The sequence below is a fragment of the Leiobunum rupestre genome, chromosome 8, assembly GCF_980474605.1.
Source record: "Leiobunum rupestre chromosome 8, qqLeiRupe1.1.hap1, whole genome shotgun sequence".
NCBI lineage: Eukaryota > Metazoa > Arthropoda > Arachnida > Opiliones > Sclerosomatidae > Leiobunum > Leiobunum rupestre.
Genome location: NC_143391.1, coordinates 20,633,944 through 20,646,098, shown reverse-complemented (window position 1 = coordinate 20,646,098; position 12,155 = coordinate 20,633,944). Strand labels below are relative to the sequence as shown.

The 12,155-nt window shown below is 35.2% G+C and overlaps 1 protein-coding gene across 5 annotated transcripts; it reads left to right on the top strand.

Moving 5' to 3' along the window:
* The first annotated feature begins 1,181 nt into the window (after positions 1-1,181).
* LOC149932698 (phosphatidylinositol-binding clathrin assembly protein LAP-like) lies at positions 1,182-10,340 on the top strand. Of its 5 annotated transcripts, XM_090156879.1 has the most exons (20): positions 1,224-1,574; positions 2,871-3,013; positions 3,086-3,161; positions 3,232-3,337; positions 3,490-3,586; positions 3,649-3,760; positions 3,835-3,941; positions 4,198-4,239; positions 5,015-5,103; positions 5,404-5,578; positions 6,717-6,770; positions 7,179-7,458; positions 7,535-7,618; positions 7,895-7,951; positions 8,352-8,645; positions 8,721-9,230; positions 9,494-9,677; positions 9,739-9,913; positions 9,978-10,073; positions 10,132-10,340. In XM_090156879.1, the coding sequence occupies exons 1-20, from the start codon at positions 1,445-1,447 to the stop codon at positions 10,336-10,338; spliced, it is 3,018 nt and encodes a 1,005-aa protein (XP_090013005.1). In that variant the 5' UTR covers positions 1,224-1,444; the 3' UTR covers positions 10,339-10,340. The 5 variants fall into 5 exon arrangements, with proteins under 5 accessions (XP_090013002.1, XP_090013005.1, XP_090013003.1 ...); XM_090156876.1 differs by having other exon boundaries at positions 1,182-1,574; positions 8,352-9,230; XM_090156877.1 differs by having other exon boundaries at positions 8,355-9,230.
* Positions 10,341-12,155: the final 1,815 nt, after the last annotated feature.

Here is a 12,155-nt window from a genome sequence, read left to right as displayed (position 1 = left end):
CTCGGTTTTATCTTGATTCTGCACCCAATTTTATCTGCTAGAATGCAATCTATAGTCGTCGTTAAATGTTATGAGTCACGCGTTTTAGGCCTACTATACCGTAGAGACTTACTCCGGCTGAAAACACAAACGCGACTGTTTGAAATCGACCATTCAAGTATTCCGCTCGGTTTTACTGATGTGATGTAATTCTGGTATGGGCTTAAAGAAATCGTGTTTTTCTCGTCCCAAACCAAGCCGATTTAGGCCACGGAAAATCATCCGCTTGAGAGGCCTTCCTTTAAACTTTCCTATTAGGTGAAGTTGAAAAATTGCGTATGAAATTCGAAGGAGAAAGTGTAATTTTCTTTCTGCAAGGGCATTTTTTATCTTCTTTTTTTGTTTGTGGAAGTCCACCTGCTGATTCGGTAGATTTTGAGAGTTGTATGGGAAAATTGCCTCTATTTTTTTCCTTTTCGTTTACACGCGTTTCACTACGGTGATTCTTCAACAAAAGAGAAAATCGTAGAAGTACGTAATTGCCGATTATCTCATAGGTTTATTATTTTCGGACTTGCATTGTTATTACTTCTGGTTTTTAATTCGCGTTCCCTCTCTCTCTTCCGGTTTAATATACATTATACCAGATTAATTTCTTAACTCCAACTTCCTTGAACAAGAAAGCTTTTTTAAGATAATTTTCTGCTCGAATTCCGTTTTTTAGATAATTTTATAATCCAAAGAATTTATTAGTGTTCTTGCTCATCATTTTCACTATTTAATTTGGATAGCTCCAATTTATCACCTTATCTTGAGATAAAGTTTTGAATGTTTAATTATCGTTTATTTTTTGCTTGCTATTATAATAGTTCAATAAATCGTTCGCTATAACGTATTTTGACAGATTGACCTACAATAATTTTCCGATATATATTCCACTAAAATAATGCAATGGGCTTTTCGCGTATACGCCCACCAAATCAACTAGATTTTTTGAACGTGAAACACGATATTATAAGGAACAGAATTAAAGGTCGATTTAAAAAAATTTTCTCGGAACAAAACCCAACAGTAGTGGGGAGTATTTTGTTTAATGTAACAGCAGATTCCTTTTAATTCGGAATTATTTTAGAAGAATATTCTCCGCTTTTTATTTTAGCGTAAAAAAATAAGTAGTCTATAATAAACTGTCTAATTTAAAAATGTACTAGTCTATATAATATTTTTATATTTTTCGCGGAAAGGGCAGGAATATCTCGGAAGGGGGCGTTTTCGACGCCTGCGTAGTCAATCGGCGTTTCGCCATTTTGATTTCAGACTTCGGGAAAGAGTTTAGGAAGCCAACGCCGGTGAGAGAAACAATTCACCGGCGGGGAGGGGGAATTGTTTCCTCGAATAAGTTATTTTTCCAATTGATAATCTTCGTATTTGTCGTATTGTGAACTGTTAATTTCGACCAGCAAAAATGTCTGGACAAACTTTAAACGACAGATTAACAGCGGCGAGACATACGCTAGCTGGTCAAGGACTCGCCAGAGTGGTGTGCAAGGCAACGACCGAAGAAGTTATCGGCCCTAAGAAGAAGCATTTAGATTGTAAGTTTAGTTGACCTAGGCTTAAATTTAATAGAATTTGGGCCTTTCGAAAATTTTGAAATCGCCCCATTTGAAAGTACGATATTAATGGGAAATTAATGTATTTTGGGAGGTGTTAATGGTATAATATATTAACGTATTTTCATGTTATTTTGAAGCCGGTATTTGTTTCGGCTAAGCCTATATGAAACTAGGGCATTCAACAGCAATAATGCTAGTGTAGTGGATTAGTGGGCCATTTCATCTTAAATGTAAATTGCTGCCCTTTCTAGTGTAGAAATGTACAAAGTTGATAATGCAAAATTTTGATTTCAAGCATATTTCAATTAGATAAGCCTTACAATAAGCAGGAAGATTTATTGGGGATTGGGGGCCGGTTTCTCAAAAATAGGGAGTATTACTAGTTTAACTTGTGATTCAGTTTGACAAATTTTTGTGGGTTTTAACTATCTATTACTAGTAAAATAAGTTTTCATATTTTTGGTACAAATTATTTTAAAATACATTGCTACCTTAGTTCCAAAACCTAATTAAAAATAAATTTAATTTTAGAAGATAATTATTTAAATACTTTTAAAAATGAAAGAAACATATAATGCTTATTAAAAATTAAATAACATATTATCTCTCTCTCTCTCTCTCTCTCTCTCTATATATATATATATATATATATATATATATATATATTAAAAATAGTGCCCATATATATGTAGGAACTATTAAAAATGTTTGGTAAATGAAGATTGAAATGAGTCTTCAAAAATTGCTCAAAACCAAATAGCTGGTTTTAGAAATAACTTAGCAAATTGTCTCAATGCACATTGGCTAGAATAATTAGTGGGTGTAGCATTATTCCATTAATTAAAATGTAATAGATGTAATATATAAGGGCTTAGTTGTACAGTTAGTTGTATGACTTTTTTTGGGAAGATTATTTGTCTTAAGCCCTGAATTTTTTTTTTAAATTAGCATGTTTGAAGGTATTTAAACTGTTCTTTACAATTGAGTGTGTGTAGTATTGAGTGACATTAAGGGTAAAGGACTTGTAAATATATTTGAACTTGTCAACATTTTCCTTAATCTAATCATTATCAATTTATATGCTGACGAATAGTGTTAAAGATCAATTGACAGTTGCGGTCTCAAAGCCATTAGTTTTGTTTATGGTTTATATATAAAGGGTACATGAGATAAAAATTATTTTAATATCTTTATTAAAACTATTAAACTTTGTAATTTTTCCAGTTGTAATAACTTAATTCAGAATAATAAGCTATTTTTTAACCATGTTTTTAGATCTCCTTCACTGCACAAATGAACCAAATGTTTCCATCCCTCAATTAGCCAATTTATTAATTGAAAGGACTCAACACGCAAGTTGGGTTGTCGTTTTTAAAGCACTTATAACAGTTCACCATTTAATGTGCTATGGAAATGAGGTACATATTCTTTTTCACTTTTTATCTTGCGCAATAATTAAAACCTCCTGATTTTAAAAACTCCACTTTTAGAGGTTTACTCAATACTTGGCCTCAAGCAATTGTACTTTCCAACTTAGTAATTTTTTGGACAAAAGTTCTGTTCAATGTGAGTTAAATTTTTTTAGTATCAAATGAAACTTTTAAAGTGAAGTCTATAAATGGGGCAATATTTTTAGCTGCTTATGATATGTCAACATTCATTAGAAGATATGCGAAATATCTTAATGAGAAAGCCCTCTCCTACAGAACGGTGGCTTTTGATTTTTGCAAAGTTAAACGAGGGTAAGGAAGTTCATTCTAAACTGTTTCTCAAATAATTGCCTTGTGTGTAAAGACGTTTATTAAGTAAATAATGAAACTGCAATGCTGTTGAGAAATACTTAACTCGAGACATCAGTTTATTTGGAATTTAATGTCTAAATTAAAACCAATAGCAAAGATGATGGTATGCTGCGAACGATGAACACAGATAAGCTTCTAAAAACTTTACCAGCTCTACAAGGCCAGTTGGATGCCTTGTTAGAATTTGATGTAATTATCATTGAGATTTGGGTTCACTCTTCTAAACTTAACAGTATAAATTGTTATTTTAGTGCACATCAAATGATTTAACAAATGGAGTAATCAATTCTAGCTTCATGCTGCTATTTAGGGACTTAATTAGGCTATTTGCCTGTTATAATGATGGAATAATAAATCTTCTCGGTGAGAACTTTCATACCCCATAATTGCCTTTCATACAGACATGTGGTAAAAATAAGTTATTTTACTATTTATAGAAAAATATTTCGATATGAATAAGAAAAATTGTAGAGAAGCTTTGGATATTTACAAAAAGTTCCTGATCAGAATGGATAGGGTTGCAGAGTTTCTAAAAGTTGCTGAGGCAAGTTTGCTTTTTAGCCTTTTATCATTCATCAAGGGATTGTTGCCCATGGTGTTAATATGAAGGTATTGTTATTGTGATTTTTGAACATTTCAATGATAAATGTTACCTGGCAGCACACTGACACGCAGTTAAATGTTGGAACGAGATATTTTGACATGTATTGTGTTGTCCTTAGACTAAATGCAAATTTAACGTGGGCAATAATCTCTATTTTTAGTTAGAAGTAAAACTAATTGTTTAACTAAAATTTTAGAATGTCGGTATTGACAAAGGAGATATCCCCGATCTAACAAAAGTAAGCTCTTTTTGAGTATTTATCATTATTTATTTGACTGGAGAGTTTAAGTTTTCCAGACTAAATTTTTCTTTTACTAAATGCCAATTTATTCCCAACTTAACATTTGGCTTCATGCCGCGGGATATGGACAGGTTTAAAATAATTCCCTGCTATTAATTTCAATTAACTTGTTAAAAATGGACATTTTTTGCTTGCCCAACTATTTCAAACTAATATCCGAATTATCATTTTCTGCTTGTGTAAGTAGAAGCTATTTTTCAGTCTGACCTTCAGTAGACAACTAGCTTCAAAAATAAACATCCTCCTGATAGTTTTTCTTTATTTTATTTTTAACTATGGCGTTCTCTCCCAGCTTACCCAGATTTGCGCATCACTCGATTTGTTTGGCAATAGCAGAGTGAGTTAGCCCCTTTTTATTTCCGTTCTGTTTGGTTAATTACCATTTGCTCTTTTAACCTCATCCCCCAGTCATAACATTCCACTTCCCAAACTAGTGATTTTAAATTAATGTATGTATAGTGAAGACAAATCTCTTCAAATCAATCAATTTTAATCTAATTTTGAAGCATTTCAAAATGTTTATTTGTATCTTGGATGTCAAATCGGGCGTACAGGCTGAGTTTCTTGCTTCAGGCGTTGGACTCAATCCGTAGCATTTATTTTACAAAAATTATTGAAGGTTCTTTAATCGTTACATCAGTCTAGTTTTGAAATTCTTCTAATATTTGCGAGGGGATCTTGGTTATTTATGTTCAGAGTTGTTCATTCATAGGCACCAAGTAGTTTATTGGACGCCCTAGAACAGCATTTAAATGCTTTGGAAGGGAAAAAGGGAGCCACCACCACATCAGTGGCAACAAGGTAAGATTTATTTTACCCATGGAATACCCAAATCGTGGTTAGGTTAAATCTGAATGGTGGTTGTTTTTAGAACCTGTATAAACTATTTTTTACCAGCACAGTTCAAAGGCACTATTATTTGAATTACAAAGTCTAATATTGTTTTATTTTTTCTTTTGTTAATGTCTGACTTTTAATCTTCACTTTTCCTTCTAACACTTTTTGTCTGGTATCTTCTTTTTGTCCAATTTTTATTTGGAATGTGTCTGCTCTGTTTGTTCCCTTTTATTTGTGGGGTTTTTGGGGATTAAAAATGATCAGGTCTACAAACCTGAAAAACGCCGTATCCGCTCTGTCCTCCACAAGCAGCGCTTTTGGAAATGCGGCTGCAGCAAATGGCGCCAGTAATACCAGCGAAGTCAATGGAATACGGTTAGACGATGCCGCTGCTAGGAAAGCTTTGGAAGAGGAAGCTGCCATCATGAATCAGTTAAAGGTGAAGTCACTTTTTTAAGGAGGTATTATAAGTGACAATAGCAAATGTACCCCTTATTTGTACCACATTTTATACATTTTTCGAAACTCCTATTACCTTGCACATGACTTGTCTACAAAAGTTAATTTGTATAGAAGTATATATTTTAACATGCCTAGGCAAGTTTCAAGGAGAATTGACCATTTCTGTATTTACATTCCAGCATGAGTTACTATAGTGTAAGCCTATTTGTACATTTTTTTAACTCTTGGGTATTCCCATAAAATGACCGCAAAGGTCTGAAACCTTTGGGGTGTTTTATTTGTATAAGTGATGGGATGGCATGTTTTAAGTTTTAATGGTATGTATTATTCATCTTTACAGTGGTTATATTAGAATTTAATTTTTGGAAATTTGGTACCCTCATTATTTCCATTGTTGCTGCTGTATTAGTTCTAGGTATTATTCCCTAATTACCTGCCATGCCCCAATTGCCCTATAGGGTTAAAAAAAAACCTTTCCCTCTCAGGCCAGATCACCCCATAAACCCTTCTACAAAGAACCCTCAGGAAACATTCCCCAGTAAAAGTTTACCCATTTTTTTGTTATTTATTTTCTTTTGCTGCTTTTTTAATAAGCAAAAGCTTTTGCATTTTACCATTTGTTTGCCCTAATAATTTGTCCAAAGTTGAACTTAGTGTTGTAAACCTTGTGTAATTTGTTTTCTATCGGGTTGCACTCTACTTTTTTTCCAGGAAATTTTCGCTTTTGCATACTGTAGGATGCACTTGGGTCTATATTTATCTTTCATTTGCTAGTTGCATTTATTTCTTACATTACTGTAGGGTATGGGATATTATTTTAATAATTTGGTAGTAAATAGTTTTTAAGCATGCATTTTGTTTCTACTCAAATGGTATCCTGATTTCCTATTCTTTTAATATTTTATGAATTAAAGTAAGTTTTGTTTATGGAATACAAACTAAGATCAGGATACCATTTGTGCCTTATTTCTCTTAATTCTCGCTTTTTTTTTTCAAATGGTCTTTCCTAAAATAAAACTACTGTCCGACTAATGTTGAATTTTTAACCGAATTCTGTCTGGGGAATGTTTTTTGTATGCTGCCTTGTCTCTCGACTGCATCTGTTTCTACTGTAGTTCGAGGATGAATCCTCTCAAATTAAATGGGAGCAACCGTGTTGGGATGATGTGGTTAGTATGGCTTTCGATTACCATATTTCACTTTTCTGTTAGTTCCTATATTAACCATTCTCATATAGGATTCCTTAGTCTTCTTGCTTAGTTTCTCCAAAGACTTTAGCTTGAGCTTCAATAAGGTGATTGTTTAAGGAAAGAATTCTTCTTTTACAGCTTCATCATTTGTATCATACATTTGTTTAAAGTTGTTGGCCTGAGAGTCTTAAAAGCAGCCCACATTATGAGTTATCTATTTAATGTAACTTAAGAACCTTAATTTTAATATTAACGACTTCAAATTCCATTGATTGTTTTGAAAAGACTTTGCAATGGTTTCAATGGTTCTTTAGCAGCCAAAATACATTTATGTGGGAAGATAATTTTTGGTCACATTATATTAATTACAATTTTCTGTCCTCTCAGGAGCGTCGTATGCGTGAAGTTCAAGGTTCAGAACCTGTTACCAAAACAAACCCATTTTTGGCATCGCCAACCCCTGATTCGCAACCACCAGCTTCACAAGCTGATGGATTGGTTGATTTATTCGCGTCACCCGCGACTACTGGCGCTTCCACCAAAGCCAGTGATGATTTGTTATGTTTGAGTGGAAATCCATTTGCCGATAGTTTATTTGGCAGTGCTCCAACATCTCCACCCCAGCAAACTACGCAATCAAATCAGTTTATGCCATTTGGATCCAATGGTGAGAGTAAACTGATTTTTTATTTGCATTGCTTAAAACCTCAGTCTATAACTAATTAAATCCTCACTTTAAACAGCAACATCAGCGCCAACAGCTGGAACTTTCGCCTCTGACGCTTCTTTTGCTGCAGTTTTTGGAAGCAGCAATGATACTTCCCCGAGTGAGTATTTGTTCATTAATTGGAATGCTTGTTCAACTCAATTAGACAATGAATGGTTGAATTGCTCTGTAATGCATTTTCTGCAATTTAGATGTGCTACTCACTTAGTTTAATTAGGGCTATAGTTTTAGACATGATATTTTCAAATTACATGTATTGTCCAAATTTGTGCTCTCAACATTTCAATTTCTTGACATTGTAATTCTATCTTAAGTCCTAATATCATCGTTGACGTTTTACTTTCTTTGGCATGTCAATCTATAAAACTATCTACAGTCTATTCTACACCTTTGCAAGCAGCTCAAGGATTTGCAACATCAGCACCTAAGCCAGGTCTGTAAATGCAACACCTCAAAAGTCTTGCATGCTACTTGTCTGTCTGTCTCTCTTTCTCTCTCCCACTTTCCTCCATACACATCTGTTAGCCATTTAGTCAATCCAAAATTTCCCTTAGTTTTTAAAACTATGTACTCCATAATTTTAATAAGTTTTTATTGCATGACCAAGATTTTTTTCATGATTAAATATTTTGTCTGGTACAACTATTTTCACAAATCTGCAAAAAAAATATTGGAGATATGTACAAGATTTACAGAAGGGTGACCAAAAATGTCCATAACATTTGATAATATTGAAGAATAAGAGCATGGATCGTAGATACCATAGCTGCATGAACAAAAGTTGAGAGCCGAACTATAATTTGTTAGGTCCAAATAGAAATTGTCTCTCCTAGCAGCGACTCCGGAAGTGGCGGTGCATGACAGTTTAACACTTCCAGTTAGTGACCCATTTGCTGCCAGGTCAACATCTCCATCTCCAACAGCTGAATTGATGCGTGGAGCGGGAACCACTCCAATTCTTACTCATGGTCCCGAAGTTGGTTTCTCTGAAACAAATGAACCAACTGAAGAAAGTCACCAGGGAGCTATTCAACCAACTGCAGAGTCGGTTTGGGGCTCCAGCGTCAATCAGGAAAATACGGGATTTAGTCCTTTCGGAGCTCCATTTGAACCATCAACTGGCGCTGGTGCGCATAATGTCAATGTTGCTCCAACTACTGATCTTTTTGGTGGATTAGATGGTACCATTGGTGATTTTTCAGGGTTTGGCCAAAAGTTGCCAGCCTCCGGTCTTTCCGCTCCACCACCTTCTCCTTTTGGCATAGTTGATTCGAGTGGAGCAAATATTGATATAAGATCAGCATCTCCTAATCAACAAATGCCAGTGGCAGGAATGGTGAACATTGGGGCTCAAGCTACCACTCAACCCCCGCAACCTCAGCAACCAAAATCAGCTTTTGATGATTTGAATTTTGCTATTCAAAAAGCCATGAACATTCCTCAGCCAAAAATGTCATTATCCCAGGCATCTTCGACCCAGTCTCTAAGTTCTTCGGGGCCTGGTTTAGGCCTACCCAATCAGCCTGCCTTGTTTCAGGCTACTCAGTCTCCTAGTATGAGTATGACTACCACTCCCGCTACTGGCGTAGCCCCTAGATTGGACGGAGTTAGTGGAATCCCAATGGCCCGCGCATCTCCCACCACCAGCTTTGGGACTCCTCCCTCTGGCCTGAGTTCTCCTGCAAAATCTGTCTCTTCTGGAGTTGGCGCAGGTGAATTGATTGGATGGTTCCTTTTTGACTCCTTTAGCTGAAAAGCCCATTGTGCACTTTGAAAGATTTAGTTTTCATTTTATCAGTTTCAGTTTTGGACATTTTGATTTTGGTACTTTGATTAATCATTTCTTTTGGTTCTTCTATTTTGTTTCTAGTTTTTTCCCTCGCTTCCCCAGTCATCCATTCATTGTCCACTGTAATTTATTATTTTAAACAAAATTCATTTTTGCAATATTAAGGCTTTGCCACTTTTCTTTTAGGAGCCTTTGACGCCTTTGGTGATGTTCTCCAACCAACATCATCAATGAATACGACAAAAGCCGTTAATGGCACTGATGCGAAAGCTAAAGGTGCCACTGGTCTTATAAAAGGGGACTTGGATTCGAGCCTAGCCAGTTTAGCCCAGAATCTAGATATTAATGGACCAAAACAGTCCTTAAAAAAGTTAGCGTACAGTATTTAATTTATCTTTAAATTTTTCGTAATCTTGAAATAATCTTAACAGAGGACCTGGTGGCCATCAGTGGGGCTCACCCAAAGTCAGTACAAAAACTGGGGGTTCGAGTTGGGGGGGACCAGGAGGAGTTCCAAGTGCGGCGGCAGTTCCAGGTGTTACACCACCAGCGCAAGCTATCGCACCCGGGGCGAATTGGGGGGCAAACCAGCAATTTGCCGCAGCTGTGAGTTTCTCTCAAAAATAATTTATTTATAGTATGGTATTTAAAAGTTCAATATTTTTTTCAGCCAAGTGGAGGGCAATGGGGAAATGCAGGAGGGATGATGGCTGGACCGTTTCCAACGCAACCTACATCTGGAATGATGCCTAATCAAGCTTTTGGTGTAAGTGTTATTCCAATTATTAAAGTTTCATAATAGTAATGTTTTCCTCTTCTTTAAGATGGCAAAAATGAGACCAATGGCCCCAGCTGGCATGGGGATGGGCATGATGGGTATGGGTGCGCCTCAAATGGCCCAACCCGCAACGGGTACACCGATTAATATGTTTGGAACAACTGCTCCTATGGCTGGACCGGGAATGGGCACAGCGATACAACCAGTTGCTCCTGCTGGAGGAAATATCAATGATCCATTTGGAGCACTATGAAGGTAATTATTCAAGTGATATTGAGTTACACGAGTTTACTTATTTATTTTGATGGTTCTTATAGCTCTAGTTTAAATTTTTGCGTCAGGCCCATTATTCATTCTGTACACTACTAACCCGTATTAGACAAAAAAAGGAACCCACGGTTAGCAAAGCAACTATAGCAGTGATCTGATAAATCTTCGAAGGAGACTGATTAATATAAATAGAAAAAAACGTTTTTGATGTCTCGGAGAATCTGAAAATATATTATATAAAAGGGAAGTGCTTTCGTCTCTGTAATCTGCCTTGTGAGTAGTGTTTTTCGAGATTGGTCAAATATAAACTAAAGATTGAAAAGCTCTTTTGGTCATTGAAATCAACTGGCAAACTTCTTTGACTTAAAAGTAGCTTTAGTCAGATAATGAAGTTTTATTTTGAAAAAGAAAAGTTTAAGAATGTAGGTAAATTAATGAGGTACGAAACTAAGTGAAATCCAGTTGCCAAAAAAAAATAGAAATCTCTTTATCAAGTTTCAACCCTTGAAGATTTCCTCGGTTTTGTATTTTTTTAACTAGGTTTTTGTTTCTCTTCGAGTTTATTGGGTCAAAAGAGACTATTTTCATCGATATGTACAGTATTCTTTATGTCGTTATTGTTAACCTCAAGGATGTACCAATGGGTTTTTAGAGTTATAAAAAAACATTATCAGGCCTATCCGAAATAATTGTAAAAGTCACAAACTATGCTAATGTGTTTCAGAGTTGACATATTCTCTTTTTCTCTCCTTCCAAAAAAAAATTAAACTCTAACAGAGTTGTCTGAATGAAATCATATTTATGCGTGCACCTGTTGATTTGTAAAAATAAGAAAACTAAACGGTAAAAAATGTATTTTGCGCTAGTTGAATAATGTACAGAAAGTGTAATTTTTTCTCCACGTTATACCGTACTGTAATTATTGTTACTTATTTGAGGAAAAAAAGTGGAGGTAGCACCACCTTAGTGGTTGGCGTTTTTGCACATTCCACAAATTCATGCTTAAATTTCAGTAATTTTTTTTAACCTTGCTGGCTACTATACTGACTCTTCGTATACACAACGACATTGTCTTTAAAATGTACTATTATAATTTTTTTCAAATCTGGTGTTATTGTTTTAAAATATCAACCTCTCAAAATGAGAGAAGCAATACTGTTGTTACATAGTAGCTTAACTTCGTGCTCTATTAGCCATTTAGCTAAATGCTGTATACTTCTGGTCATTAAAATTCCCCATGGTGTTGTTGCAAAAATCGTCACTGATAAGACCAAAAATGAATAAAACAGCGTCATATCACTGATACTTCTGTTGCTATTAAATTTTGGTTATCTATGTTACTCTAATCATGTTATTCTTTATTTTTGTTATATAGTAACTAAGGTTACGTTATTTGAAAGTGACTTATATCCCTAGAAAGGGGGAGGGAGATAATTTTAGGGAACATTTCAAATTATGTAATTGTGCTTAAACTGATGTGTTCGTCCTTGGTGGGGAAGTAGATTACGGAAATTAGGCGCTTATTTCGAACTTCGGACATGAACAGGCAAAGAAACTACGGGTACGTTCAGCAATGCTCATCGGACACACCGATTAGTAATCGCTGAGGTCTGTTTCCTATTGTACGCTTTTTCGTGTTTCCGGTTTTGACGTCACGATGGTCATCATCTGTGTTTTTCCGATGACTGACTTAAAACTACTATAAATTCAATACCATTCTAAAAAAACACCGATGACAGAATAAAAGCGTTCAACAACTTACGACGTCATTATGACGAAAAAGCTCATTGGTTGAAAATA

Bases quoted from the DNA above. Each gene is read 5' to 3' on its own strand.
- LOC149932698 (XM_090156876.1), top strand. From the start codon at position 1,445: ATGTCTGGACAAACTTTAAACGACAGATTAACAGCGGCGAGACATACG. The intron at 3,162-3,231 runs GTGAGTTAAATT...CAATATTTTTAG, and splicing joins GGACAAAAGTTCTGTTCAAT to CTGCTTATGATATGTCAACA. The intron at 6,771-7,178 runs GTTAGTATGGCT...CTGTCCTCTCAG, and splicing joins AACCGTGTTGGGATGATGTG to GAGCGTCGTATGCGTGAAGT.